This window comes from Lygodium microphyllum, chromosome 29 (genome assembly GCF_053477565.2).
Source record: "Lygodium microphyllum isolate KBCC chromosome 29, Lygodium_microphyllum_v1.1.10, whole genome shotgun sequence".
Classification (NCBI taxonomy): domain Eukaryota; kingdom Viridiplantae; phylum Streptophyta; class Polypodiopsida; order Schizaeales; family Lygodiaceae; genus Lygodium; species Lygodium microphyllum.
The window spans coordinates 21,068,083-21,093,800 of record NC_141163.1 but is presented as its reverse complement, the minus strand read 5'-3'; the positions used below and the strand labels follow the sequence as shown (position 1 = coordinate 21,093,800).

The 25,718-nt window shown below is 41.6% G+C and overlaps 1 protein-coding gene across 5 annotated transcripts in view; it reads right to left on the bottom strand.

Moving 5' to 3' along the window:
* Positions 1 to 6,798: 6,798 nt before the first annotated feature.
* CLF (SET domain-containing protein) overlaps positions 6,799 to 25,718 on the bottom strand; it is a 32,082-nt gene continuing 13,162 nt past the window's right edge. The window contains exons 4-20 of one of the 5 annotated variants that reach the window (XM_087671238.1): positions 13,065 to 13,172; positions 12,615 to 12,946; positions 12,333 to 12,494; positions 11,486 to 11,570; positions 11,032 to 11,271; positions 10,738 to 10,785; positions 10,510 to 10,581; positions 9,847 to 10,399; positions 9,672 to 9,765; positions 9,003 to 9,165; positions 8,680 to 8,900; positions 8,463 to 8,594; positions 8,292 to 8,382; positions 8,112 to 8,159; positions 7,883 to 8,011; positions 7,333 to 7,410; positions 6,799 to 7,202 (exon numbers count right to left, since the gene is read on the bottom strand). In XM_087671238.1, the coding sequence (XP_087527364.1) occupies positions 7,011 to 7,202; positions 7,333 to 7,410; positions 7,883 to 8,011; positions 8,112 to 8,159; positions 8,292 to 8,382; positions 8,463 to 8,594; positions 8,680 to 8,900; positions 9,003 to 9,165; positions 9,672 to 9,765; positions 9,847 to 10,399; positions 10,510 to 10,581; positions 10,738 to 10,785; positions 11,032 to 11,271; positions 11,486 to 11,570; positions 12,333 to 12,494; positions 12,615 to 12,946; positions 13,065 to 13,172 (2,748 nt within the window). In that variant the 3' untranslated portion in view covers positions 6,799 to 7,010. Of the gene's footprint in view, positions 7,203 to 7,332; positions 7,411 to 7,882; positions 8,012 to 8,111; positions 8,160 to 8,291; positions 8,383 to 8,462; positions 8,595 to 8,679; positions 8,901 to 9,002; positions 9,166 to 9,671; positions 10,400 to 10,509; positions 10,582 to 10,737; positions 10,786 to 11,031; positions 11,272 to 11,485; positions 11,571 to 12,332; positions 12,495 to 12,614; positions 12,947 to 13,064; positions 13,173 to 25,718 lie in introns of all 5 variants that reach the window. The other 4 variants (XM_087671234.1, XM_087671235.1, XM_087671236.1 and 1 more) reach the window with 4 other exon arrangements.

The following is a 25,718-nucleotide window of genomic DNA, read 5'->3' as shown; positions in this document are numbered from 1 at the left end:
GTTTGAGGCTATTCACTTCTTACTGTTGGGTTTCTTGGTTTGTTTTTGTGGTCCCAAGGGTTTAGCAAGTCCTACTGGTGGATTCGTTTCTTAACTTAATTCCCCTTTAGTGTGTTCCTTGTGAATTAAATCACTTCGCAAGTTTATGCTCACTCGCACACTTGGATGGTGGAATGCGAGGTGAGTTGTGCACAAACAAACTTTCAACTTTTCTCATGCACCTAAGTGCCTATATATAATGCAAACTTCAATGAAATCATTCACACACACATCTTCCTAGTCAGTTCCATACAGTTGCAACTCTTTTATATGAGTTACAATCACACATTTGGTAGTCAATTTCGATTCTCTATGGTGTTCCGATGGGTGGTCCACCCATGCAATCAAATAGTGTCTCTATTGGGAAGTAAACTGCAAGTGACTAGATGATTTGGTCAATTCTTGGGCTTATCAAGGTAAATTCAAGTGTCGGTCAGCTCTATGGTCACAGTTGCAAGTCTGGGATCCATCTAGGGTAATTGGCTCACATCCTTAGGTATGTTTGGGGGGCCTAAATGGTCCCTAAAATTGTGTTTTAGTTCAAATGGTTTGGAAATTCGGATGTCCATGTTGCAGGTCTTTGTTCGTCTAGGTCCCAGCTTTGACCATCCATGTGTGAGTGGTCAGGCCCGCGGGTGCCCGTTTGAGTCTAAGAGGTGCATCCAAGTGGACAATTCAGTTGTCCAAGCATTCAAGTGAGAGCTGACCAAGTGGACCAAGTGAGGTGCATCTAAAAGTGGACAGAAGTGACTCGATTATGCAAGGGGCCGGTTAGGACTCGGTTGTTTGAGGCTTGGGGCACCATCCAAGTAGGTAAAAATGCACCAAATGACAAAAATTGATGAAGAATAGCTCACTCAATCACATGTGTACTTAACTATGATCATGTCCTTATCCCTCAATCAGCAAAACAAGGAAGGTTCTGAGCCTACTTGGAATCACCAAGAGTGATAATACGATGGATTTCTACTATTGTTGCTATCTTGACCTACTGCTCTCTCTCTTAATCTCTCAAATGCCAAAATGAGCTATTCCTACCCTTTCACTTCTTTTAATGATCTCTCTCTTTCTTTCCTTACTCTCTACTTTCCTTCTAAGGTATTCAGAAACTCTTTTCTTTTCTTTCCTTGCTTCTTGGCTGGTATTACAAAAACTTATCTTTTCTTTATTTTTTCTTTATTTCCTCAACCTTAATGCATCTTACTAATGAAAAACACCATACCACTGATCTAACTGACATCCCTAAATCTTCCAAAACTTAAATTGTCTAGCAAAGGAGATTGAATACCTTCCGACTCCCTCGTTGTCTACCTACACCAAGTGCCATTTCATCAAGCATCATTTCAGAGATGAACTCCTACTCTGTTGCTCAATTTGGAGTGTGCAAGCGCTCAAGCTTGAATCCGTTTGTCCTGGCGACGGAACCAAAATTTCATTGCTTTCACTAGCAACCATCGAGATCCTACGGACCGCTTATCAAGTCAAGCATTTCAAGTGAGTGGCAATGGCTACCTCTCACATGGCCATGCATGCTCTCACACACGGATGTAGTGAGATTACCATTGAATCCGATCATTGTAGTCCTCTTCCTCAGATCATTTGATGGCTCCACGATTCAAGGCACTAGCTCAAGCAAGCTCCATCTCCATGATCTAAGCTCCACAGTCGCACGATGAGAAGAAGAGGTGTAGAGATTCTCCACGGTCCCTCACACTCACACTCTCCCTCTCTCATGCAGAAGCAAGAAGCAAGAACAAGAACAAGAAGAGAGCTAGTTTGCACACACACCAAGAATGAGCTTACCCATTCACTTTTGGCTTTTATACATGCCCTTCTCCCCTTGGGTACCTAGCCCATTTCCATGACCAATCATTTGGCCTTGATCCTCTTTTCCACTCTTTTCCTATTCTTTCCTATTCTTATGGCTCCTTTACATTGTGTCTTTTCATTTACAACTTGCATAGAAGGGAGCCTAGCATCTTTTACAAAGGGCTAAAATGTGCTTTATCGCTTGTGTGAACTATTCTTGATTTTAAAATTTTTCCCGTGCTTCTTGGTCTTCTTTTTCCATTGGGTTGTCTTCTTATGCTCCTTCTTAAACCTTCTTTTTGCACCTTGTGTCGTTCAACAATAGAGTAGATTCCAACCTTGCACATGGTGTAGAGTTGGGCCACTAACTGTTCGTACAAATTAATATTCTTGTGATGTATGTCTTCCAGCAAGGCATGATTGAGATGTAGGTAAAATCATTGAGGGAGTCACTAGGCTAGGTATCCGATACCTTCTATATGCAAGTCAAATGCCTCACATGGTCATAAGCTGTAGGGAAGGGGTAGGAGGAGGCTGGTGATGCCTTGTTTCTACTTATTCCTTCTTCAGCTCTTTCTTTTTCTTCATGTATGTAAGGAGGGGGATATACACTAATGTCAATAGTGGCATAGACCACCAAGAAAGTGCCTTGGCCATCCTCACAAGTACTAAATGCAGCATTGCATTTTCCATATCCAACTTATCAAAAGAAACCTATCTCGAAGCTCCATGATTAGATGCCATTTTTGGCTATTGATTTTATGCAAAGAGATGAGGGAGGGAGAAAAAGAACTAAGTGATGTATTAAACAAAAAAGCACATATGCACAAAGAGAGAGAGAGAAACAAGATGACTATGGGGCTTTACTTGCATTTGGATTTTTCTAAAAGATGGCATTTTTTTAATGCTGGGATTATTGGAATGCATGTTATGTAGGATCTATTAGGTTTGATGCTAGGTCTAGTGCATCCTACAATAAGAGATAATATAGATTTGATATACCATTAGTACTCAATGATCATAAATCTCCTTGATATTATTAGTTGATCACCTCGGGTTATACATTGCCAACATTACATTGATCACCTTGATTGGTCACCTTAAGCTAACATTGCCATCAATCACCTTGAGTCGACCTCTTGGAGTAATCATCTTGAGCCACATAGCCTAGCTATTGACTAAACAGCCCATCGACCTACCTTTAGCAACACCTGACCATTAACTTCATATCAAGTTAGAGTCAACTCTGATTGTCACAAGTGTAACATCATTGAACACCTTTAATTAGAGTGACCACCTTCAATGGGTCACTTTTCAATTATTGATCTTGAGCCACTATTATCCTATTTCACCTAGATCACCTTGATATGCCATTTTTCTTGACTACCTCAAGTCACCTAGACCACTCTGAGGCACCTACCTTTGACTAGCTCAAGTCATGTATCATTGACCACCTCGAGTCACATACCCTGATGCACATACATTTGACTATCTTGAGTCACATACCTTTGACTACCTTGAGTCACACACCTTTGACCACCTTGAGTCACATACATTGAGACACATATCTTTGACTCCCCTAAGTCACATATCTTGATTCCCACCCCAAGTCTTATCCTCACAAGATCGGTCTTGAGTCTTACCTTAGATCTCATCTTGAGTTTCATCTAGGGCCTCACCTCCAATCTTACTTTGAGTCACATACATACCTCAATGGTTGTGAGGTTGATATTTGTGCTTATGACACACACCCTCAATTCACCTATCTCAACTACAACACATCTTCTATTGCCTTGAGTTGGACTTGATTCACGTGGTGCTACCTTGAGAGGGTTTTGTACCAGCTCAACTCACCTACCTTGAGTGCTTTACTAATGCTTATGTTGAGTTGCCACATAAATTGAAGTTGATCTACAAACCTCATCACATCAATCCACTTACCTCGAGTGGCACCTACCCCAAGCCATTACATATTCACAATACTTCTAGTGGGGGCTTATAACTCCAATACTTAGAGTTAATATTACCCTTGATCCTTAGGCTTGAGTGCTCAGTTGCATTGAGTCGGATCAATAAATTTACTAAATCAATTGGCACCTACTTTGAGTGATCCCTACCTTGGCACCACTTTAAGTTGGGACATTCTCTTACTTAGATGGCACATACACTTGCACTACTTCAAGCTACTTGCATTCTAAACCTAATGTCTATGAGTCTTTCAACATTGATCTTCTATTTTCAACCTCTCTCTAGTCAATTAACTTGTACCTTAAGATCTTAGCTTCAATGCATTTTGGAGTCCTAGTGATCGAAGTGATTGTGGGGTGCCTACTTTAGAGACAAATTTGTAGGGTTGCATCTTAGGTTAAAGAGACTCCTACTATGTACCTAATTTAAAGTGATTGTGACTAGCCCAAGGATGTGATGATTCTAATGAGTTGGCTCAAATGTAGAAATGGCCTTTGTAAGTTGAGGTTTTGATAGTAACCTAAGGTCTTGTGGATCCTACAAGAAGAGTCTAAGGTATGAAGTACACTCAATAAAGTGGCTCCTATGAGAAGGGTCTAAGTAAAAAGTAGACTCAATAAAGTGCCCTTCATGCCTTAACTTTCTTGATGTGGTGTGTTCCTGCACACAATGTGGAGGAATCAAAGTTAAATGTGTCTTCCTTTAGGGCTTATGCGGTTGTTGAGAACTTGATTGTGTATGTCTGTAGGATTTCTAAGGATGCCTATGATGTCATGCCTAAAGGGTACATTGGGTAAACCCTCAAAGTTGATGCCTTAGTGTAAACATGATCTTAATTATGTGCAAAGAGATTGTAGGATGCACCTAAATGCCAATTTCCAAGGGGTTGCTACCCCTACTAGGAATGAGGGTTATTTTGTGGCCTCTCTCTCTCCCCTTCATTTCAAAGTCACTAAAATCTCCAAATCAACCCATTGTATTGTTGGGAGGACCATGCCTCTAAGGCCACCATATCTCCAACAAAGTGGAGGGGAGCTCATAAGTCTTCATTTTTAGACGTGGGGCATTAAAAGCATGCCCAAGCTCTTACATGCAATTATTTCAAAATCTATTTCTTCTCTTTGATTCCATGTGAAGAAACATCATGCATGTTAGTAAGGTAGATAATTTCATCTAGGATTGCATATGGATGGCAGCAACCATCAGATAATTGCATAGGCGTGGTGATAGCCAACGTGTGCAAGCCAACATACTTTGTGCTTCCCACCTGCTTCCTCTATCATGACATTGGACACATCCTCAAGGACATCATCTTATATTAATCCATCCAACATGGAGGAAAAGTGAGATGTGTTATGGTGAAGAGGACATTGAATGTGGATCAAGGGGGTGGTTATTGTTAGAAGTTAGAAACTAGGTGGGAGCCCTTGTACCTCCCCTTCTCAAGAGGTTAACCATCCTAGTATTGTTCACACTAGTGCATGCTTAACTGGAAGATTTCCATAATCAAACTAGCCATCTAACCTCCAGAACCTCAAGGTGATGGATGACCTCCAATCTATTGAATTATAGAAATGTTCCTTCATTTAGCCTAGGATTCAAACCTAGTCAACACATTGTCGCTACACCAATAGCGAGCTAGTAGTGTGGATTGCATTTGGTTGAGGTGGGTTTGTGATAACCTAGGACAACATTAGAGAGGGATGATGGCTACATGTGTTGATGGTAAGTGGGAGTAGCTAGAAGCCAATATTCCTTTTCCTTTTTGTTTTTTTTTTTTACTAGGCTCAATCTTCCTAATACATTTATTCCATGTATTTCTATATCACCCTAATTTTTCACCTTAAAATATAGTTGATATTATGCCTTTGTCTTCATTGTAAGTTCATTGTTCAACTAGAAAAGAATGTATTGGATATCATTGCATTGGGTTGAGAAGTGATTAGCTCAAAAACTTACTTCTCAAATGTTGTGACTAGCAAAGTATAAAGTTATATCACCCAAATGAAGATTGAACATTGAACGCATTGAAGGAAATAAAGGAAAGCAAATGAAGATTGAACATCGACCTCAGCTCTCAATTTGGGTCGAAAGTGTCTTTGGGTACATCTGACTATTAGGGCAAGGGCTTAGGTCTAAGCCTCACCTCTTAGGTGCTACCATTAAACCATAGGGGGAGGTGATGAGGGAGGTTAAAAACTGCTCGGCTCATCGTCATGAACAAATCCTCATATAAACAAGGGGGGTTGAGGATATGTGGATGGAAAGGAGGGGATGGGAGGGCACTTGGAAACATTGTTCATACTGTCGGCAAAGAGAAGCAAGAGGGGTGATTGTAAGCAAGAGGGGTGTGATCATACTGTAATGACTGAGAAGAAGGAACGATGAGCTGAAAGCACAATGATTACTCAGAAAAAGAGACAGGCTGCTATCTAAACACAAACTGAAAGTCTTGCAAGAGCAATAGTGAGCTTGATCTATTTATAGGAGCTTCTAACAAGGTCAGAATCATGCCATTGAGATTCTGACCGATGTCTAAAAAGTTAGCAGCCAGGTCATCCGTCAGGGAGCAATGAAATTACCAACAGGAGACACCTGAGAGATGTGGAAATAATGGAGTAATGATCTAATGATAGTCATAATATATATGTGTTGCCTTTCAGACCTGAAGGTCTTGCAAGGGTTTTACAAATGGAGGCATTCTGTAACAGACCTCACCATTTTATTATAAGAGGTTTGAAGTAGCTAAAACAAACTACTAAAGACATTTTGACTCTTGTTAGTTTCTTCTACTACACAGACTCAAAATAAGCTCCTGTGGTGTGTTAGTCCTATCGAGACGAGTTAAAGTGAAGAGTCCTTGAACAGTGGAGTTACTGTGAATTTTCAATTAGCTCTCTTATTTCTCCTCTTCATACTCTAGACTTGCCCAAAAAACACAAGTAAACATTTCTTTGAAAAGCTACAATGGAGATACAAATATGAGCTAAACAAAATTGAACTGTATTGAATACTTGTGAAATGTGCATCAACAAGTCTACAAATTAGTGGAGACATCTGAACCACTTTTTTGCAGTGATTTCTGTCAAGAATAAGGATGCACTTGGCCTCAATCGAAGTACTGGAAATGGGTCCGGATCACAGGCACAGGGAAACAAAGTTGAAATTGTGCTCCAAGATCCTGCTCCCCTTCACTAAGCCACCTTCTGGGCACGTCCTCCGGTGACAGCAACCTCATCTCTTTTGGTGTGAGTACCTTCCGGTTTCTTTGCCCAAACAGGAGCACGGTCAGGCTCATATCTATAGTCGTAAAAGAGTTCCTCCCCAGCTGAGATGCGGTCTTTTGCAAATATCCCCACACGATGATCTCCGGCTACCATTATCACCTGTTGATTGGAAGAGGTCAGCAAAATTACATAGGCTTGCCAGAGATGCCAGCAAGAACATTATCACAAGCTTTAAGGGCCATGTTCCTTAAAACAGTATGAACACTTCATCCTTGAAGCCAAGTCATACCTTTGCATAGCAGTTTGGATTAGGTGAGTGGTTTGCAAACTTCAGCTTGTCACCCTTTCTGTACGCATCCAGCACATACTGCACCAGAACCAAAGCAGGTCAGCAGAATTGCATGCCTCCAGCTGTGGATGTATGGATGCATGCAATGGTACATGAGCCAGTTACACAAGGGTTCTGCTCAATGACCCATCTCTCTGCCTAAAACTTTTTTGGCTTCCAGTTTTAAATTCCTCTAAAGCCTACTCACATTCAGATGGCATAAAAGGCATCATAAAGGTTTCATCATCTCTGCATCCAACCCGTTAGCTCTACCTCATTCCAATGTATGAATGCAGTTTACCCTACCATAACTTAGAAACAAACAACCAGACACAGGAGCCCAGACCATCAGTTTATCAGGCAAAAAAGTAACATGCATTCTCATACCACAGAACAGACAAGTAGCTGTAAAATGCCAAGTGCATTGTGATAATAACAGAATGATTTGTTTGGAGGATCATGTGACATAACAAACTTGTGTGGAGAATAAGCCCTTGAGATCCAACAATACCTGATCATTCAAATTAAACAGAAAAGAAGAATTCTCGCGGTCATAGATCTTTCCACGTTTGTCAGCCTCTCTATGTGAAATAAGCTCTCCTGTATACTCTCCAAGGTAATCATGCCTTGAGACAGAGTTCTACAAAGACACAGGTGAGTAGAACTCATTAAAGCCTCAAAATAACAGAATGCAGCTAATTCATTTTCTAAGAAAAAAATTCATCACTAAGATAGATAACCTTCAGGAAAGCCCCCCAACCAGCAACATCAGACCTTCCCAGCAATACCTTCATTTGGATGATATTGTGGCAATTCAGCAGCATAGATTGAAATATAAATGAACATTTCTTTGAATTACATATTTATGCAAAAGGACATTGAAAGCATGTATAAAACAACTTCGCATCGAACTAGCTTACTCGTTGTTGCTGCCTTAGCAAAAGTTTCATATTTTGACATTCATAATTATCTCCTCGTTGAGGTGGCCCCCCAAGTGTTCCATCTCCACACCTTTGCGCTTAAGAAAGACAACTAAGTACATGCTGAGGTATATATATGAAAACAAATAACAAGAATGTCAGAAGGCCTACCCCACCCAGCAATTCCGACAAACATCTGGATCACACTCACGCCCAGCAGCAAAGCAAGGGCACTGCCTACTGCGGCATTGACTTTTTGCACAGTGGCATCCCCTGAACCTGTTCTTACAACTCTTGGAGCACCTGATGTCAGTTTAAAATTATCATTCTTATGCTGCAAAGGACCTAGGAAAATTGCATGATGTATGATAATTCGATAGAATCGTACCCACAGTATTTCTCACAGCAGGTTCCACTGTGCAAACATGAACACTGTTTCCCACACATAAACTGGCAGTTACAGGGCGTGTACTGCCTACATGGCTGGTCTTTGGAATCAACCACCCGTTTCTTGATAGCAGGGTGCCCTGCAGACTTCCATGTATATTTAAGCCTTCGAACCCTTCCCCTTCTTCGCCAGAACCTTGTTCGTGTCCGGACATCCAGATCCTATCCAACATGAAGCAGTTGGGAATCTGAAGTCAATAAAACAGTAAAGCAAACAAGCATTAAACCATCCTCTGCCAAAAGTGAACTCAAAAAAGGTGCAACAACCACTGTGTCATCACGTTCTGAAGCTTTTCCACTTCCATGCAGATGAGAGTGGATGCCATCGCCTAATTTACACTGAGCAGCCAATTCATGATAAGCAATATATTCTGCAACCTCTCTGCATGTCTTCAGTCCTTTCAGCATGTTCCGTGCAATTAAGCAGCTGTGTCAGAAACAAAATGCCCTTACTACATGATCACTTCAATACTCAATAGTTTGAAATACAAACAAAAAACTGGAGCCAAAGAATATGTTGATGAACTGATAACAAGTCTAAGGTAGGGTTAGCTGTAGAGAGCTGTGTAGATATGTTGCAATTTAATTTGTTTAAGAGAGGTTCTTGAAGGTATAAAATGCCGCATTTGTTCTTGCTGAAGGTCTATTCATTTGCTGTTTTTTGGTAGCAATGCATATCAGATTAAGCCTTCTAACAAAATCACCAGCAATCTAGCATGGTGTGTGACTATGATGTAGCAGCACATACAGCTGCCTCTCTCCCTCTTTATGGGCGTACAATATAATGATATTTCACAAGTTCTGCTCAAGAAATGAGGGAGGATATGGAATGCACAAAATCCAATGTGTCTGTCTTTTCACCTTACCATTATAAAAGAACGTAACATATGTTTCTACAAGTATAACACATAGAGAAAAGGACAAAAGCCAGACCTGCTTTTACCAAAAATATCCAGCCCCTTCTCATATAGTCCCCTCTCCAGTTTAGACCATTTACTTTCCACTGAATTCCCTGACTTTGCATCTCCTAGTACATTTCCAACTGTTTGCTCAGAACTAAGCTGAGTGTCTACATGACTTGCTCCCATAAGAATCTTCCAATTTTTACCTGCAATCTTCATGTCTGACCCCTCTATATTGCTTTCACTTTGAACTTGTATAGCTCCTTTGTCAGGCCTCTTCATGGATTTGTTACCCACTGGCAGAGGCAGTGCCTTGCTAGCTTTCTTCCATGCTGCACGTAAGGTATCCTTAGTTTGGGATAACCGTTCATGTACCTTTAATTTCCCAGAATCAGTCTTCGGTGAACTTGGACTGTTTGCCTTATTCTCTGGATCAGAAGCAGCTACTTTGCTTTGTTTCTTCCGAATATTTTCCAAAACTTCTTCAGCTCTCCTCTTTGGACTTTTCTTTAGCTTCTTACCTTTCCGTGGGCGTTCTAACTTGGGAGTTTCCTCTGCATCAGTTGTACTTTGAGGAAGAGTTTCAGCGTCCTCAATAGCCTTTTCGTTCTCAACTTTCAAACTCTGTTCAACTACATCTGCATGCACAAACTCAGTGCCACGTTGCTGGGGACTAACCACCATCTGTGATTCCAAAGAATTTTTCCTTGCAATAATCAATGTAGAATGAACAGATTCTTGGTTTTCTTGTGAAAACCCCTGTAAATTAGTCAAGTGCAATTTCAACAAAGGCACCAGCCTGAACCAAGATAATACTGCAGGAAATCATAATCAAACAACTGTATTCCAAAATGAGGTTGCATATTTACCAGTAAATGGCATTCTGGACCACAAGGGGTAGATCCCCCCTCAGGATTACTCCATGGCTGTTGTTTTTCACTCTGCAAAAGATAACAAATAGATTCCTTCCTACCAAAGTCACAGGAGATAATAGGATGTGAAAACTGTGTTTCGAGATGATGCATTCAACCCCGAATGAAATTTTTAAAAAATTCGAACACCAAAAGCTGCCCAAGATTTTGGGGAAGTCATCTTACAGGCTGGATAACAGTCTGAGAGCAACCATGCAAGCGACAGTCAAATACCTGTACAAACAAGTCCAGAGTATGAGTCTCCATGCACTTGCACTGAAAGCACTCAAACAAACAGAAACAACACTCCTGTATAACCGCATCTTTGGCTGCTCGTAATTTAACAATTGGGAAGCTTCTCTGACAAGCATGTATCTCAATGCTCAATTTACATGTTTTGGAGTGAAACGAAAAACTTCGACATTGAAGAAGTAAGAAATGTGCTTGGGAACTTGATCAATACGGCAACCAAACTCATACCAGACAGCGGCGACAAAAAAGATTGTCAAAAGAGTCCATAGCCGCATCCAGATCCTTGTCATCACAATTGTTTTCTTCTGTTAGAGTAGATTGTGATTCTAGCATCTCACAGTCATCCTCAACAGCAGCCCTCTCGCCTGCATTAAGAGTTTCACCAACATTTGGTTCTCCATAAGGACGCTCATGGGCTAAGAAATCGCAACTTGTTGAGGATTCCTTCTCTAACAACTCGTATCTTGCCTGGTAAGACAGTACTTCTGGTCACAACTATAACAGGAAGATAACAAAAGCATGTTTATAGAAGAAGACAACTAGACATGCCATAAGCATAAACATGGTGACTCGGTACTTCCACATATGTAATAATATGGCACAGGTTTTTAAGCTGCCCATTAGTGACTGCAAGCCTTGCAGTGAAAGTTCTAGAGTTTGTAGATATCTTGATGTGATATACCTCAACCTCATCTGGAGTTGCATCAATGTAGTTTCCTAAAGATTTTAACAGAGGTTCACTAAGCCCAAGTTCCTGAATAGCCTTCCTGCAAAATCAACAGAAAAAGTTTATGCATAAGACATCTTATATATCAAAAGTGGTATATAGGATGTGGCTGCAAATACCTCCTGCTCTAAAACCTATAAAGGTATGATACTTCTGTTCACTTTGCCTATTGAAGAATTCACTACTAATGAACTAGGACCTTTGACTTGCCAAAGAGGCTTCCCAGCATAGTGAGCGAGAGTGCTTATAGAAACCATATTGATTAATTTGTATTCACAAACACAGGCATAACTTCGAGTGATCACAATATGATTTCAAGCTACGAAAGAGCCAATCATGCTACAGAAATAAGCTTGTGTTCATATTTAAGACATACAGTGAGCTTTTAATGCATAAAGTAGTAGATAGTGCCTATAAAGAATTTGTATGCATCCACTCACCCAAACCAGTATCATTTCATCCATTCCCCAAATTATGTCATATGCTAGCTTTGGTGATTCTAACTACATGCCTACACATGTTCAAGGAGGAAAACAAAAACACTAGAAACCAAGCATGCAAGGATGGTTGATCCTATGCATATTCAAGGACAACAAGAACACCAGAAACCAGGCATGCAAGGATGTTTGATCATGTATCCACAAAACAGCTTTGGTGATTCTAACTATGTGCCTACACATGTTCAAGGAGGACAACACAAACACTAGAAACCAAGCATGCAAGGATATTTGATTATGTATCCACACAAAATCATGAAACTGCCAACAGAACCTCAGTTAGCATGTCTTAATGGCAAGCCTACCAGAGGATGTAATCCTCTCCCTTGCTAAATTCATGTTTCTCATCTTCATCATCAACTTGTTCCTCCTCACTGTCACTGCATATCAGAGCTTCACTACGATTTTGATCATAGTAAATTCGCCGTCTTCCAACCACAGACTGATCTTCTGGCATCTTTTGATTTCTGGAAAAAAAACAATTTCAAATGATTAACCATGCTGGCTCAGCATTGCACAGATACAAGTAACAAAGAGACAAGAATTAAAAGGATCAACTAATTATCAATAAAACTGTCGAAATTTGCCTGTCCAGAAAGATCCATGTCGTGTATGGAGGGTATTTTTGAATGGCAGGAAGCTTCACTGGCCGTACAGCATTTTTAGCACCTTGAACATTACCAGACACTAAAGAAAGAAATGTACTTAATCCTTCCTCCTGACTCATAGGTCCTTCCTTCTCTAACATGGATGCATCAAGACCAGGCAATTTATGAACTGCCTTCTGAATCTGAAGGGAGAGCAGATCTTTTGCTTCAGACCCCGCTTCACCACCAGCATCAATGGTTCTTTCCTCAGAAAGTTCAAGCAATTTGGATGTGTATGCTTGCAGCTTTTCATTGTTGGACTCCATTCTTGCCTAATGAACAAGGTAATGAACAAGGTGAATTTTCCAAAGACTGTTAATAGAATATTTGCAGTTGTAAATTCTAATCTGGTAACATTATACAAATAAAAATTGCTCCACCAAATTATACCTTGACATAAGAAGTCCGGTAAAGCTCTACTTGCTTCTTCAATCTGCTCACAGTTGATGCAATTGTTGAAGCTAACGGCTTGATTGGTTGGTCCACACTCTCCGTTTTCTGCAAAAAGAAGCTAGGTCTCTTTTTTTTCGTAATAAGCTCTCTCTCTCTCTCTCTCTCTCTCTCTCTCTCTCTCTCGGGTGCATGTGCATGCTGCACATGCTGCAACCTCCTAATTTTGAAGAACAATTAAAGCATTAAGTTGAGAACATCAATGCATTAGGGCTTGTAGTGTATGGACTAGGGCTTATGGAGAGTCACCAGGCCAGTAGTCATATTCAGTGCGACCATTACCATTATTTTGTTTCCTTGCCAGAATTCCGTTCTAGATAGACTTTAACCTATTGAGCCTTAGAGCTGTCCTAACTAAGGTACAACCTGAGTTGTACCTTAGTGAGTAGCAAGCCTTAGAGCCATCACCACTAAGGTACAACCTAAGTTGTATGAATGTATTCATATAAAAAGTTGCATTGTGTGCATGTATGTGTATGTTTTTGCTTTAAATTTAAATGAAAATAAGATTTGCGAGTATGCAAAATTTCATGGCCATTAAAATGAGTCTTTTCACTAAACACATTCTTGGCCATAAAGGAAGAAGTGTGAGAGAGATGTGGTGTTGGTTAGGAGGGTGGCATTGAGTAGGTAGGTGGTTGGCTAGATACTACATGCAGCGCCAAGGCGCTGAGAATCATGAGTTTAGGCACTGGACTCATTAAAAGTGGTGGAATGTTGAGCCTAATAGAAGGTGGATGACCCACCAATGTGGACTGTATGGCTATCTGAGCGATGTTACAAGCTCAATGTGCATTGGATGGATAGCATTGATGATTGTGTCTAGGTCTCCATGAGTGCTTGTTTTCAGGGTGTAACCCCAACCACCTATGCAGCTCCACCACCCGGCTAAGGGATCCTATGGGTTACATGCCTATGGATAAGTACCCCCTCGTGTGGTAAATTTGAAATGGATGTGTGTGTGTGTGTGTGTGTGTGTGTGTGTGTGTGTGTGTGTGGAGCAATGAAAGGATGGGATGGGATGGGTGGGTTTTATAAATTATTAGAAGATGCATTGCGAGTAAAATCATCATGTGAAAAAGAGGCATTCCTTGACCTTCTTTCTCTAGACCCACCTCTTCTTACATTCACATGTTGGTATGGGTTTAGATCTTCATGATTACTTACACGCGGAGTCTACACATCAGATTGAGTAACAAAGGACTAGCAGAAAAATAAATATATGTACCTCGTATTGACTTTGATGGGAGCAAATTCACTGGACATACCATTGTGCCGATGTCAGTTCTCTTTGGATAGGGAGTTCCAAGAGCTTCAAACTCTAGCTATTGTGAACCTCCCTCCAAATTGTAGACTCAATCGTTTGGATAATATGCAAAAGGAATATATGAGGAATATTAAAAGGAGGGTTTTGAGGTAGAGAATTACTAGGTCTTTTGTCTTCTAACTATCTTTGGTCTCTCCATCTCAAGGTCTCATCATATTCTTCTGGAGAGATACTCCATAGAGCAATAATCCTTCTTTTGACTAAAGTCAAAGAACCATTCCCTCAAAGCCTACAATGAGGATGATAACAACACTAATAGAATAGGCTCTCAAAGGGACCACTTCAATCAAATGTATAGGTCATCTCGTGGGCTACGTGTTGATGCCCTTTGATCCATGATCAGAGCTCCCTAGGCATTTAAGCTGTCATTAAATGCAATTGTCGCCCCTAGTATTCTAGGCACTAAAAGTGACACACTAGGACACTCGGTGACACTAGGGTTAGGGTTTCCTATGACGGTTAAGCCATCAGGGTTTCATCTTTTATTATTTAAAGGCACTTCGTGCCTCATTTGCACAAGAGTAGCATTATTCAATGTGATCACCTTGAGCGTTGTACTCTCTTTCACTCATTAATACATTGCTTCTCATTCGTGATCAAGTATCGTTATGCATCAATTAATTATTTCATTCTCATTCATCTTTTATTAAATTAATCGCACAATTGCTCCACACCTGGGCCAACAATGGTATCAAAGCCACTTTTCTTCATCGCCCTCGCCATCGCTTGCGATCACTCACAACCACCCATTGCCATTGAGCCCCCGCTCGGCCAACTGCCCCATAAGCCATTGCCACTGTGCTGGCTCAAGCCTTATTGGTGATTGCATTCAGTGCCGCCATCTTCTTCACCCATCTGTGTCCATCACTACCCGAGCCTCTAGCCTGCAGCCATCCCTGCCCAATTTCTGTCAAGCCCCTCTTCACCACGATCCACCTTCGTCTCTCTTGAGCAATCGCCCCTACCCTGTTAGAGATTATTCATCCCCTAGACTAACATTTCTCAAGTTACTATCGGTTCTCTCGAAGGTACTCTCAAAGGGCATTTTTCATTATTCCTATTAGTCAGTGGGCATTTTCAGCACACATTGTACGGGCAATTTGCTAGACAAGCAATGGTGCCACGTGGCAGCTCAATGACTAATCGCTGATTATTGTATTCATTTATGTTGTAGTCAGCAGTTTTTGATCAGGTTGGCTAGTTTTTTGCTGGCCAACTGCATTATTTATTGCATTTTTTTCTCCTATTTAGCCCACTTGGCTTTTGATACAACCAGGCTACGCAACTGATGGGGCTTGTTTTCCAAGTGCTATCAAGAGAGATTCTGCTCGAGGAGATACATCTACAGCCCTTGTATATCTGCCCTCTTCATTTCAGCATTCATAGATTCAGATTTCTGCCTTCTTCCATCTCTTTTCTCTCCCCCTTTCGCTCGTGTTCATTTTCTTTTTGTCTTGTCCATACGCTTCCGCATTTGCTGCACTCTGACATGGTATCCGAGCAACATAGAAGGGTTGATTGATTGTGGGCAAACATGATCGAGAGGATTCTTCACGACAAAATTCTGAGTTTTCAACCTTTGGAGGCCATGGTGGATAGGTTGTGTATGGAAAAGGAGCGAAGTTGCTGTTTTTTGCAGGTCTTTGCTGTTTGTGGAGGAGGAAAGGCTACGTTTTCAGCCTTTTGCTGCAGACTTTGAGTTTTCATCACCTCCGGCGGGTGAAACTCTTTGAGGACGAGTGGAGGAAACCCTAGCAAGCACCAGCACCGTGCGTGGAGTCAAAGGGGGCTGCCCTTGTTTTTGTGCGAGTCATTCTATTTACAATGTTGACCGAAATTGACGCGAAGTTTTAGGCTATTATGGACCATACGGTCCCCATGTTGCTGGCTCTTCCTACAGATCAAAAGCTTGATAGGGAGAATTACCGCATCTGGCGTGTAATGATGCTTATCATCTTGGAGTCTTATGATTTGGTGGAGCTTGTGACCAAGGCTATAGACCGTCCTACACCTCATGATCCCTCCAAGCTTTCTTCAAATGACAAGTCTTCTTCTATGCAAAAGCATGTTAATAAGCTTCAGCAATTGTAGATGAAGATCCAAAACGCAAGGAAGTCGATTACCTCGGAAGACATGGAAAGAACTCTTCTTTCTCAATTACCGCCCCGATTCAATACATTTTACTCCACCTTGATTGCTTCAGGTTCCTATGGTTTTGGACCATGAGGGGCAATTGAAAGGACAGAATGCTTCCAAATCGAAGACATTGACAAGTCAATCCTCTCAAAAGAAGGGAAAGCACCCAAAGAAGAAGGACAAAGAGAAGGATTCCACTTGTCACATCTGTGGCAAGACAGGTTACTAGAAGAAGGAATGCCCCGACAAGGAGAAGAAGAAGAAGAAGTATACAAAGGATTTAGGAGTAATGGTTGCTCCATCATCAACTGCCTTCCTCCACTTGGAGGTGATTGAGGATTGATCTCGTGAGTAGATTCTCCAACAGGTGTTGCACATTTGCAATCTTCGCATGGACAAATTCTCATTGGTAATAGCTCTTCTGTCCCTATTCAAGGGAGGGATAATATGCATCTTATTCAAGATGGGCAAGGTGGTGCTCATACTTCAGAGGTACTTTATGTGCCAAGCTTGGGTTACCACTTACTTGCGATACACAAGATTTGTGCACTCGGCCTCTTGGTTGGGTCTGACAAGGATTTCTTTCGAATTCTTGATCATAGATACAAGGAGAACAAAGTCTACAAGTTAAGGTCTCCTTCTGCCTTAACCTCTCTTCTTCTTACCTCTTCAACACAACTCACCAAGCTTTGGTATGCTTGATTTGGACACCTAAATTACGATTAGCTTCAGAAGGCTTCTAGGGGACAACTTGTTCAAGATATGCCAAGCATAGTGGTGAGCCAATAGCCGTATGTATCCTGCATTCATGGGAAATAGCATCGTGATACCATTCCCAACAAGGCTTCAAGACGGGTCTTCAGCACCCTTGGAGCTTGTATCTACATATCTATGTGGACCTCTGAGGACGGAGTCCCTTAAGGGGAGCTTGTATTTCATGCTGATTGTGGACGATTTTAGCAAGATAACATGGGCTTATTTTTTGCAATTGAAGTCAAAGGCGTTCTCCCACTTCAAGGATTGGTTGCTCTTTGAGGAGAACCGATCAAGCTGAAAACTGAAGACATTACGATCGGATCAGAGTGGTGAATTTGTTTCTAATGAGCTTACTAGGCTTTGTGCAGATCCTTATATCCACCAAGAGTTTGCCAACACAAACACACTTCAAGAGAATGACATATTAGAGCGGAAGAACCAAAGTGCGATTGAGATGGCTCGCACCATGATGAAGCATCGACAAACACCTCAGTGTCTTTGGGCCAAGGCTATGGATACTGCAATCCACATCCTAAATCAGTCCCCCACTTGGCCATTGTTGGTATTACGCCATATGAGGCGTATTTGGATCTAAGCCTGATGTTTCTAATTTCAGGGTTTTTGGGTGTGACGCCTATGTCCACATTCCGAAGACACAACATGATAAATTTGAAACAGCTTCCCAAAGACAAGTATTTGTGGCTACAGCTCACAATCCCAAGGTTACCGTTTGTATGATCCCGTTAAGGGGGATGTCTATATGAGTCGAGATGTTCAATTCATGGACATTCCAACCTTAGAGGGGTTGCAGAGCCACCCGTGCTTGGAGATCCAGGAGATAGTTGAGCGCCAACAACAGTACCTTTGGAGCCCACACCTCATGGAGATGCTTCATCTTCAGATAAGGATACTACTTCCCCATCGGCTTCCCTGCTTGCACCACCGCTGGTGGATATACCAAAGACTTCAGCACATAGTGCATGTAGAGGAGAGATCCGACCTCCTCCTCATTGGGTACGAGACACACTCCATGATTCAAGGATTGAGGAAATCCCTAAGGATTGGCAACCGTAGGATGGACCGCAATGGTCTTGGAGGCATAGTACCCCGAAACAGCATTTCGAGGCTGCCAAAACAAACCAGCCATTTCAGACCGAAACGGAAACTGCAAACTAGCATTTCGGTGTCCTGCAGTCCGAAATGGGCAACGGCCTACAGGTTTTCCAAGGAGAAGACACGCCTGCAGGTCTCAACTCTCCTGCAGGTTTTCCAACGGCCTACAGGTCTCAACTCTCCTACAGGCTACACTCAAGCTCTCGAGTCCCTCCTCCTCCTCCTCCCCATTACCTAATCATGGCGGCAGATCCATATCGAAGGCACGTCACTCCAATCAAGGGATACAAGGGCTCCGACGGATCAAAGAAGTGGTAGTGCAATTATTGTGGATTGGAGAAATTAGGGAGCATAACACGCGAGAAAGACCACTTGGCATGCGTTTCCAACAAAGACATCGGGCCTTGCACAAATGTGTCGGCAGAAGTGACAGTAAGTCTCCATCTTTGGCGCCGAAAGCGTATGCGTATTGAGCTAGAAGAGGAGAAATCCTCACATCCAACACCATATCGGGCTAATGAAGCACGTGGGGCAAGGAGAGGCTAGTGGACCTAGTGGGGCTAGCCAAATTGGAAGTGCTAATGGCCCATCAAAAAGAAGTCCATCCATATCTGTATCGGATCCAAGTGCAAAAAGAATCCCATTGTCATCTTCTAGTGGTAGTGGGCAAAAGGACTCCTTGCATGGTGCAAGTGTCCATGCAGGACAAGCAAGTGTGGAGGCAACTAGGGAACTCACATACTTATTTATTCAGTGTGCTATCCCTTTCAATATGGCCACTACACATCAATCGAAGAAGACAATCAGGATAGTGAGCCGCATAGGGTGTGAGTGGGAAGGCCCATCCGTGGATGCATTGCACACATGGGAGCTTCGAAAGGAGAAACCATCCATAGAGGCTCAATTGAAGCCCTTGAAGGAGACATGGGTGAAATATGGATACAAAATATTATGCGATGGATGGTCGGATATGCGCCGAAGGAATGTTTACAATGTTCTGGTGTGTTCATGCAAAGGCACTATATTCATTAAGGCCATCGATGCCTCTGCCTCAAGTCTTGATATCATAGGAGCTTTCATTTGGAAGCACATGCAACAAGTTATCATGGACGTAAGAGTCCAAAATGTGGTGCAAGTGGTGACAGATAATGGAAGCAATTGTGTGTCCATGAGAGGTATACTTGAGGAGGAGTTTCCTAGCATAGTACAGACTCCATGTGCATCCCATTGCCTTAACTTGCTTATTAAAGATATTAGGCAAATATCTTGGGTGGATGACATTTTCAAAATGGCAATAAGTATAGTAAGATTTGTGAAAAAGAGATCATCCGTCACAAGCATGTTTCGAGCCAATAGCACACTTGAGCTATTGAAGCCCTCTGCCACCAAATTTACTTATATGTTTATTGTATTGGAGAGGTTGATACAAATCCGTCCAAATTTGATACGGACAATTGCATGCCAAGAATGACTCACATGGAGTGAAAGAGTCTCTCCAACAGCTCTTACTTTTAGGCGCAATATTTTAAATGAGAGTTGGTGGGTTGAGACACAGGTATTGGTAAAAAGTTTCACTCCTATTTACACTGTATTGTGCATCACTCATATGCAGGGGAGTACTTTAGGCCTTCTATATGAGTATATAAATAAAATTAGCCTTCTATATGAGTATATGAGTATATGCAAAAGAGTATTTTAGGCCTTCTATATGAGTATATGCAGGGGAGTACTTTAGGCCTTCTATATGAGTATATGAATAAAATTGGCAAGGCCTTGCTTCGCAACAGCTTTTTGTCCCAAGACAAGTAAGTTGTTGTTTAACTTTTACACGTGTAATTATTTAGTGTTAACAACTCCTTGATGATTAATCATTGTTTTAACTTCTAAGTTTTTAACTTATTTTATCTATGATCTATCATCCTCTGCTCTGAAGGGTTGATGAGATTCATGCAATGTGAAATGCACGATGGGATTGGTTCCATTAACCAATCCATGCTGTTGCACAAATCTTGCATCCCCTTTGGCACAACGAGAAGCAATAGACTAGCGAGTTAGAGAAGGGCTTCATGGAGTACATGAGGCACCTCACAGGAAATAATATAGATATGATGAGGAGAGTAGAGGATGATTTGCTAGCATTCTGCAATCATTCTCTTCATTTTGGCCGACCCACAACTAAGCTTCGAGAGAGACAACTTCAGCTTGTCTCTTGGTGGTAGAAATATAGCAATTGTGCTTCTACTTCGGTATGTGACTGGTGACTTTTATATTTCCAATCTTGATAATCTAATGCATTATGTAACCTAGGTAGCAGATTCTATAATCTGTTGGAAGCGATAGGGGCGCAGCTCGATCAAGAGTAAACGAGTGAGTGTGACGGCTTGAGAGTGTGAGCAGAGTGAAAGTACGAGACAATAAGAGTGTACCAACAATGTGTTGGTACACAAAGAATAAAATGTATTTATACTTAAGGCACATAAAGGGTGCGTTCACATGTACAATGTGCGTGTACTATACACGGAGGTTACCGAGCCTTTATATCCCAACAACCTCCCACTTAAAGGTCTGATATGAACCTCTAGCTAACCAACTCCCACTAGTCGAATGCAATGCTCGTGCTGAGCTTTGCTTAGACTTTTAGTGAGAACATCTGCAGGGTTGTGTTTTAATCCTAGTCAATGTGATTTGACCATCTTTCAAAATCTGTCCGATGAAGTGATGTCGCACATCTATATGCCTTGTGCGTGAATGATACATTGCATTCTTAGCCAGATACACACCACTCTAGCTATCACATCCCAAAACTGAAGTACCCATTGATACGCCGAGATCATCTGCAAGTCTGCTTAACCATATAGCTTCCTTAGAAGCTTCAGTACCTGATATATATTCAGCTTCAATGGTACTCAATGTAACAATGTTCCGCAACCTAAACACCAAGAAACAATCCCACCAGCAACTGTAAAGACATACCCACTGATGGACCTACGAGTGTCCAAGTCACTTGCCATGTCTTCATCATAATAACCCTACAAACTAAGTGCACCCTGCCCATAGCAAATACTTTTTCTTTGTGTACCCTTAAGGTATCGAAGAATACACTTGACAGCCTCCCAATGTGCTTTGCCAAGATTTGACATAAACCTGCTAACAACTCCCACTGCATGAGTAATATCTGGACGAGTAGCAACCATAGCATACATAAGAGAGCCACAAGCTGATGCATAAGAAACTCCCTTCATAGCATTTGCTTCCGCGTCATCTCTCGGACTGTTGGCTTTGCTAAGCTTAAGATAAGGAATAAGGGTACCCCAAAAGGCTTAGCTTCAGCCATGTTAAATCTGTCCAGTACCTTTCCAATGTACTTTTCTTGAGATAAAAACAGCAATTTCTGCATTCTATCTCTATGAATCTTCATGCCTAAAATATGCTCTGCATCCCCAAATCTTTCATGGAGAAAGCTAATTTCAGCTGATTTTTGAGAGCATCCAAGCTAATCCTTCTTTTCCCAGCTCGTAACATATCATCCACATACAAAACAAGTATGATGGGGCTGCCATTTGTATCCTTTTTCATGTACAAGCAATGATCCACATGGCTGCATGTAAACTCATGAGATAGCATAAAAGTATCAAACTTTTTGTACCACTGCCGTGGTGCTTGCTTCAGCCCATACAGGCTGCGTTTTAGCTTACACACCATCTGCTCTTTTCCAGGAACTACAAAGCCCTCGGGCTGTTTCATTAGATTTCCTCATCAATGTCACCATGCAAGAAAGTTGTTTTTACATCCATTTGATACAACTCTAAATCCAAAACAGCAGTAAGAGCAAAAAGCACACGTAAAGTGGTCATCTTCACAACAGGTGAGAAGACCTCTTGGAAGTCAATCCCTTCCTTTTGTGCATAACCTTTGGCAACTAGCCTTGCCTTGTACTTGGGTTTCCCATCAACTGTCTTGACTTTGTACACCCATTTGTTTGGAAGTGGCTTCCTTCCCTTTGGCAATGACACAAGATCCCAAGTATCATTTGCATATAGAGATTTAATCTCTTCCTGCATAGCTAGCTCCCACTTACTGCTGAACTCACATGACTTGGCCTCTTTTGTATGTAAGAGGCTCACCCTCATCTGTAAGCATCACATAATGCGAGGGGTCAAACCTATGTGGTTGCCTTCTTACGCGTGTAAGACCTGCATACCCAATGATCAACATTTTCAAGAATTAGGTCTACATCTGGAGGTATATTATTTTCAGCATTCATTTGCTGCTGTAAACCATTTTCAGCATGCTATTCATGCTATACAACACCTTCATTTTCATTTCCAGCATCTAAATTTTCATAATCAGCAAGCCTATCTTGCTGTCCATGACCTCCTTCTGCTTCTATTTGTTGTCCATCATCATCTGGCTCAAAAATAACCGGCTGATCATCAGTTTCAGCCTGTGGTACAGCACCATGAGGCTCATTTTCTGAAGTAATAAGTGGCTGCAAACTCTGAAACTTCACCTTTTTCAAATCTTCATTAGAGGCTAAAGTGGCTTTTAGCAATTTTGCCTCATTGAACACGACATTATGGCTGCGAATAATTTTCTTGGACTGAGGTAACCACACTCTATAGCCAAATTCACCCTCATCACCATAGCCCATGAAAATGCCTTTGGTGGATTTTGGGTCAAGTTTATTCCTCAGCTCATTCCTAACATGCACGAAAGCATCACAGCCAAATATGCGTAAATGGTCATATGAGGCTGATTTGCCAAACCAGACCTCCTCAAGGATGCCATTATTTAAAGACCTGTTGAGAGAGCGGTTGCAAATGTGAACCGTGGTTTTGAGTGCCTCTCCCCAAAATGCATGAGGGAGATTAGCAGTGGACAGCATGCACCGCACTCTTTCACATAAAGTCCTATTATATCTTTCAACCGCCCCATTTGAAGAAGGGTTGTAAGGGGCTATAAGCTCCCTCTTAATACCATGTAAGTCACAAAATGACTTGAACTCAGTCGATGTGAACTCACCCGCATTATCAGTTCTCAAGCATTTCAGCTTTCTACCTGTCTAAGTGGTCACAAATGCATGAAAAGTTTTAAAAACAGCAAACACTTCACTTTTCTTTTTCAGCAAGTATACCCAAATCTTATTGGAACAATCATCAATAAAGGAGACAAAATATGTAGCACCACCCAATGATTTCACGGGCATACTACATACATCAGAATGCACTAAGTCCAAGACATTGGACTTACGAGAGACACCAGAGTAAAAGGAATTTTTTATTTGCTTTCCAAACTGACACTCATTACAAAAATCAAGTTTAGAGCCTTTTCCATCAACCCTCTTCAAAGAGGTAAGGACATCAAGTCCTTTTTGGCTCATATGGCCTAATCCCTTATGCCTTGTCTTTTCTTCCTTCTTTTTTTTATCTCATGCATTCTTCTTTATCTCTCGTTCCTTCTTATAATACCTACAATCAGGTTTCTTGTGGCCCTTCCGACCACAGTGATAGCAAGTAATATCACTCTTATCCTTTCCTTTGCTCTTGCTCCTGTTGCTTTGCCCTGCTTTTGCATTTTTCTTTTCAGCCTTGCCTCTTACATTATAAGCTAAGTTGTTGCCTTCTCCACTAGACATACGTCTAATTTCTTCATTCAAGATAGAATCCCTCACCCCATCATATGAGAGAGCCGCTATTGCCCCTAGCTGACCTACGACCTGCAATCATCGCTTGCCAAAGCCAATCATACCATCACCTGTGTAACCAGTCAAACTGTCTAGCTGCGATGCCATTGCCGCCCTAGTCACCAGAAATCTGCACCCTCCACAAGTTGTGCCACCAATGCCTCAACCACTGCCTACCATCATGAGGCAAAAAAATATTGGGACTTTGGCCTGATCCAATGTCTTTCATGGGAATCTTCATCAAAATCATCAAAATTGTGCAATTTCTTCAACATTTGTATCCAAAATTTGGGACTTTTGCAAGTTTTGGGTGGCACATATCACAAGGTGAGGTCCCGCTGTTGGTTGCTGTTTGCACACATCTTGAGGAGACATTTCATCGAATTTCAGGCTGTAAGTTAAATTTTCTGCAATTTCTTGAAATTTCTTTGGAGAAATTTGGGGCTTTTGCTTGGCATGCATCCCAAGGCAGTGAACCGGTGCAACAACAGCATTAACCAGTATGGGCAGAGATATTTGCGAAAATTTGGGGATTTTCAGCATTAATTTGCCGAAATTTGTCATTTGGGACGCATCCCAAGAGAGGCTGTGGTACAACGGTGAATTGCTGTGTATTACAGATTTGGGACTGTTTTATGCAGTCTTGGCACGCATTTGAAAGCATTTGACAAATTGGGCAGTCCTATACTTGCATTTCTACCCCATGTTGGGATTTTAGTATTTGGGAGAGTGACACTTTAGCTTGGAGTGCAGTAATTGCAGCATGGAAAATGAAGGTCACAATTATCACAGTAACATTTTGGGTTTCCTCATTCAAGAGGACAAATTGGATGGCACCATTTACTCCTTATGGAGTGTATAGTGCAAAATTTGCTTGTTGCAAAAGATCTATGGGACTATGTTACTGGTGATTTGTAGAGACCAAGAGGCTTGCAACTCAAACACCTTAGGGAGGTGCTAGAGGACAGCCAGCTGCCCCTTTTGCTGCCCCCATTCCTCCTACAACTAATCAAAGGAGATGGGATTTGAAGGATGCACATGCCTTGCCTTTGATTGCTCTATCCATTAGGAGATCAATAACACCTCATATCCGTTCATGTAAGACATCAAAGGTAGCTTGTGTTGCATTGGAAAGTATGTTTGCAGCCAGAAATGAAGCAAGGAATTTGATGACTGGTTTAAAGATCAGCTAAGGATAGCACCTAAAATGCTTGTGCAATTGGCAAATGATCCTCAATTCATGTGCTTTTTGAACCCCTTAAAGGAAGGCAGCAATGGCAAAAAGAGAAAACTCTCTTCAAGAGCTTCGTGCTAACAAGATGCACCGAAGGAAGAGCCAATACAAAAGCATAATGTTCCAAATGTGGATAGTGAGCATAAGCAAACAATGTTGCTGGGGCAATTGATGCATATGCAATGCCAACTTGGAAGTGTCAATCCAATGCTTTTTAGACAACAAGACATGCATGCAACGATAGGCCAGCCAAGATACTTTGGTGGTGACACTAATTTCCATGCTATAGTGAGTCAGGGACCGTAGACGGGGATGTATGGTACAACTCCTTATGGTATGCAATAA